At 41.5% G+C, this 5,427-nt stretch overlaps 1 protein-coding gene across 1 annotated transcript; it reads left to right on the top strand.

Moving 5' to 3' along the window:
• Window positions 1-4,150: 4,150 nt before the first annotated feature.
• LOC149220737 (sister chromatid cohesion protein PDS5 homolog D-like) lies at window positions 4,151-4,708 on the top strand. Its single transcript, XM_089387183.1, has one exon. It carries the CDS (start codon window positions 4,151-4,153, stop codon window positions 4,706-4,708), a length of 558 nt encoding a protein of 185 aa, XP_089243309.1.
• The last annotated feature ends 719 nt before the right edge of the window (window positions 4,709-5,427 follow it).

The following is a 5,427-nucleotide window of genomic DNA, read 5'->3' as shown; positions in this document are numbered from 1 at the left end:
CGAAGAATTCCACCCTAGCTTTGGGGTGAGGTTGGAGGGAAAAACTTTGTTGACCATCCATGTTTAGAAACACAAATGAATGAGTGAAACAAAAAACCTCCAGACTGAAACTCTCGCCAAAATAATAGGCTTACCTAGGTTGTCATATACATTCATGGTCTTACTAGCATCATTTACATTACATAACTTGCAGAATGGGTTTACAATGACACATAAATTGTTGATAGATGATCTGATCCTGTTGAAAAAATTGGTACTTCCGCTTCCTTGGAACTTTGACAAAAACTGTGCAACACTACAAAAACTAACATAGACACCCAAAAATTTGCCAAAAACTACGCCGAGTTGAGCCATTCAATTAATATATCAAGGAGAGTGCAAAGATGTATGGAGTAGGTGCACCTGGGCTTGCAGAAGCAAGCTAGACAAGTCTTAGGTGATAAAATGTGTTGCCTGGATGATAGGAAGTACTACCCCTTCAATCTCTGCGTTGGCCCAGAAATTCGGTTGTTGTTCGCTGGAAAAAGAACTAGAGTTTGACCCCTCTAAAGTGCTCAAAAAATTCTGTGAAATTACTCATGGACTCTCCTCACCAAACCCATAAAGACCCAGAAAGGGTTTGGTCTCATTCTGACCTCCCGGAAATACCCCCAAATAATGCAAGTTCCTCCTCCGGCTAGTTATTCGCACCCCTGTGAATATGCTGCCCAAAAGACCCCCAAAATGCTGAGAAAGCCCTCCAAGAAATCTCCTTATGACCCCTAACAAAACCCAGCCTCAAACTTTTGATCAAGCCTCCCACAACAAGTGCACTCCTCAAGTGACTGCGCAGGCCCAATCAAACCACCTCTGCGCATGCCCAAAAAGAAAGAATTCGGCTTGAAGAATGGCCACCCAATCAGCCCGCCAAACCACTGCAAAAACACTACCAAATGCCAAGGAAATGTGCTCCTAAAATCCCGGAACCAGCTTTGCCCTAAAGCTATCTCTCCACAAGAATGCGTGGTCCCTTTCTATGCCCAATCTGCTCCAAAGATAGCTCGAATTTCCCTATAGAATCTCCCAGAACAACTCCTCAAGTGTAGCAAAGGCTCCCCTAGGGTGGCACTCGAAGTCCACCAAAGGAGGTGAGATCTCCCCTTGGAAATCTCGTGTGTTGAAGAGCACTTCATAGACTTGGCTCAATAGCTCAAGCATACAAGAGAGTTTGTTTGTCAAATGATCAAAAGCCCCAAAATGATGCATGCTCCTATTTATCATTGAGCTCCTTTCTCTCCTTGTGGGTCCCATGCATCGACCCCCTCTTGTCTTTCTCCCTCCAAAAGTGTGTGTTACTCAAATGATGTGTATTCCTCTTGGGGTGGCCCCCACCATCCACTAAATTTTCGACTTGTCCCCCTTCTCCTAATTTGAAGCCTCCCTTAGCCAAAACTTGCAAGTGGGGTCCTCCTAATGCACTTTTCCTAAGTCCTCCTTAGCAAAAACTCAAAATTGTGCAAAATTGTGACTACTTAGCAAAACCGATAAGTAGGAGCATCACAGGGCTTCACTTCAAAAATACACTTTCCCTTGTCCAAATCCAATGCTTCAAAGGTCAAATTGGTCATCTCGGAATGAGGAATCTAGTCCAATGATTGGAATTTGTCACTGAGCTACCAACTAACACAAAGCCCCTAAATTATCCCATAGTGCTTTGCTTGTAGCTTCTCTTGAAACAATCAGTAATACTAAAACTGAGATACGCAATCGCATTGTGCTCTTTGCCTTCCAATCCAACTTTGTCTAGTATTTTTTCAACATTCCCATAGGTGCAATATCTAGATCCGCAATGAACCATTGATCTTTGTCTACCAAAATATCTTCTATCTTGAGCTTCCATGGCTAAAAACTTTTCCCATGCAATCTCTACTTTTGAACAACTCACAATTTTTTCCAGCACAAGAATCGCCGCTGCAGAGCTCCCGCTAAAACCAAGTTTATCACAGACCCAATATAATTGAACCCTTAGTAACAAAAGGAATCCCTCTAATAAAAGTAAACGCCACTTCTATTATAATAAAAGTTGAGATTGTTCCTGTTCATTTTGTTGTTATTTTGTTGTATGCTATTGGTTATATTTTTACATGGCAGTGTTTTGTTAAAATACATGGAAATTTTTATGGAGAAATTTTTGTTCAGTTAGATTTCTGCAAAATATCATGTTTGGGATATTACAGTGGTATCAGAGTTGGTGATCCTGCCAGCCTGAGGGTTTAACAGCAACTTGTTCGGAGACTTAAATTGGAGGTGCCTACCGGAGTATTACAAATCGTTGTTGATCAAATTGTGTCCAGCATATTAAGGGCTCGACAAATTTGCTATCTATCTTATTTTGTCCATTTTGTCTCATGGATATTAATTGTTCGACAAATCACTTGGCCAAATATTAAGTGGCCAAAATTCATTGGAAAAGCCATAGTAAATTAAAAGATTTCAAAGAAACTATTTATTTTTTTGGAGGTCGACGTACTTTTTTGGGCAATCACACCACGTACTCCATCGTCATCCAAGTCATGGCCACTTCTGGGAGCGAGCAAAGTAAAGTAGCCGCTTGTGTCTTCCTGTGCAACGGATGACCGTGTGATCAAGATTCACTGAGACGATTCGTGAAACTTTCTTCTCTCCCTTATTCTGTGCACGCGGGCAGTTGAGAAAATTGCTTCTGGAGTTGTTTTGAAGGGATGATACTACACAGTCTATATGCACATTTCATATTCCATAGCATATTCTAGCTATGGATAGAGATTAACTACTTTGGTTGAAGCGACCTTTCGGAATCACCTGTGGCGGAAGCTGAGGCGTGATCTTCACTGAAAGTTGAATTCATGCCCAAGCCGAGAAATTGAAGGCCGTCAATATTGAAGATTGCAGACAAATTCAGGGGCGTAGTTCTTTGTTCCAAGCAAATAAATCCTTTGAGGCCGAGTGTATCTTTTCGCAAGCCGAATACCTCCTTGTGCATAATCACATTGTTGAACATTCATTTCTGAGGCTGTGTACTACCACAGAGGCAAGTTCCGAACAATTCCCTGAATGTATAAAGGCCGAGACCAATTCATTTGATGCTCGTATTAAGGCCGAATTGTTCCAGACAGAGGTTGAATTAAATGTTGCAACGTGGCCAAATTCTGCAAACCGTGTCCATCGCTGAAATCGGTCGAAAGGGTAGAGACGGAATACCTATGCAAAAAGAAAACCCCTTGAGAATCTCCCTTGCAGGAGCAATCTAAATGAAATTATGAACGCATATATATATATATATATATATATATATGATCAGGCCGAGGTTCAATTTTAAAGAGGCAACCAACAATCATTGAAGCCTAGGAGACACAGCATATTCCTTCTGTGGCTTATTTTATATTCCACTCAGAGGCTGAGGTCTATCCTGTAGCAGATGGGACGTCATTAGAACTGACCAGTGACCCCAATTATAACCAGATTCAGCCTTCAAGATCTTCTGAAGTAATCAATTTTTAAGGATCGAATTAGTTGAAGGATTCCCTCTCTGTCAGACTAAGGAAATTTGTTCCCTTATTGATCTAATTAATAAACCAGGGGATTATTTTTGGAAGGTGTCAGTTCAGAAAGTTATTGCTGAAGAATTCAGTGCTTAGTTTGGGCTGAGCAGATCTGCCATGTCAAGTTATTCAAGTCAAAGGAGGAAGTTGTGTTACTTTCAGAAATCATAGTGCCAAGAGAGTGAGAGAAATTCTTTAGACTGAAGTCCTATTCTATTAAAAAGGCCGAATTGGTGTCATGCTTGTAGCAGCTTATCTAAGAGGACAAGTTGCATGTTGTTGTACGTTGCTTACTGTAAGTTGAGGACGAGTTGCCAGAAACACACTTTATTCTCACTGCTGTGCAAACTTGTGACTGTTCCAGGTTCCACTCACCTTGCATTCACTAATCTATAAGTTTGTTCACTTCCATTTCTATGTTATTTCTTTCATATCAATATTGAGCAGATTGGTATATATTTTTCTGAGCATATAAAAATCAGATTGTTCTATGATATGGAAGGCTTATCATATATACATCACTGAGCCTTACATCTACAACAGTTCAACTCATTATCATAGATGTTCTTGCCATCATTGAGCCTAAAAACATGGATCAAACCTTTATAAACTCCCTTAATAAACCAGCAGCAACAAACAACAGACCCTTCTCAAAGGGGGTCTATGCCATTCTTCAGAGAGAACAGCCAAAGGATGTGCAGAAGGGGCAGGAAATAGGGCACAAAATATTTGCACTTGGGACAAATTTGAAGCACATGAGGGTCACATGGAAAGTCCTTTTCAAACTAGATGAACTGGATGCACTCCTTTCCGAAGTGAACCAGTTAGAAGGAAAGAAACTTATTTGGTCTCTAAGACCAGCTATGCTTGCTCTTGTACAACACAAGTTCTTAGAGGAACCTTGTGAAGGGGTTAGACTTCCAGTTGCATCTTGTCTCAATAACATGATGAGACTGACCGCACCTATGCCTCCTTACAATGATGATGTTATGAAGAGACTTTTCAAGCTGAGAGTAGAGACTTTTCAGGACTTCGACAACTGTGCAGGCTCTACCTTTGGGAAGAGGCTTGAGGTTCTAGAAATAATGGCCATGGTTAGAACATATGAAATCATGTTTGATCTAGGGTGTGATGACTTGATTCATTAGATGTTCCAATGTTTCTTTAGCGTTAAGAAACATCATCCTGACACGGTCAAAACAAACATGTTGTCTATTTTATCTTCAGTTATGGGAGACCGTGATACCATTTGCAAGAAGATGCAATCTGAGTTGTTGGCCATTTGGAGGTAGGAATAGTCGATATCACCTACTGCTTATGAACTAACTGAAAGGTTGGTTGAGTAGAACATTGTGTTGTTTAGAAGACAGTTGACCAGGGAGGAGTTGCCTAGGTTGGGTGGATCATGTAGGAAGAATGGGCTGAGGAAGGGACTTTGCTTCATCAGCAACGAAACTTGGGGACCTGACCACTCATGCTTGAGTGACATTGAGGAGATGACAAAGTTAGGGCAGGTGGAGATTCCTCCTGACTTTCAGGGTGAGGGTTCTTATTTGGACGAGTCCATGGGCTCATATGAGGATGCCTCTGAGGAGCATGAGTCATGTAGAGTTGTTGACAGCAGACCAGATTTATATGGTGAGCAGTCAGTGGACCCTATGGGAGACATTCAGCATAATGAGTCACCAGTGATGACTCAGCATGAACAGTGTATGGTGGAGCATGAGTCAACTGAGGGGGATGATGTGCACAGTATGCATGAAGAGCCTTTTGGGGAGAGCCAATTGGAGGGTCATATTGAACCCGTGATGGATGTGCAGCCACCTTGGGGTCAACCATTGATGAGGGGCAGATATATGTACAGATA

Source organism: Pinus tabuliformis, chromosome Q, assembly GCF_031772625.1.
Source record: "Pinus tabuliformis cultivar Carrire ecotype Pingquan chromosome Q, CPIR1, whole genome shotgun sequence".
NCBI classification, from domain to species: Eukaryota; Viridiplantae; Streptophyta; class Pinopsida; order Pinales; family Pinaceae; genus Pinus; species Pinus tabuliformis.
Note: the sequence above shows the minus strand (reverse complement) of the source record. Positions and strands in the feature narration are given on the sequence as shown.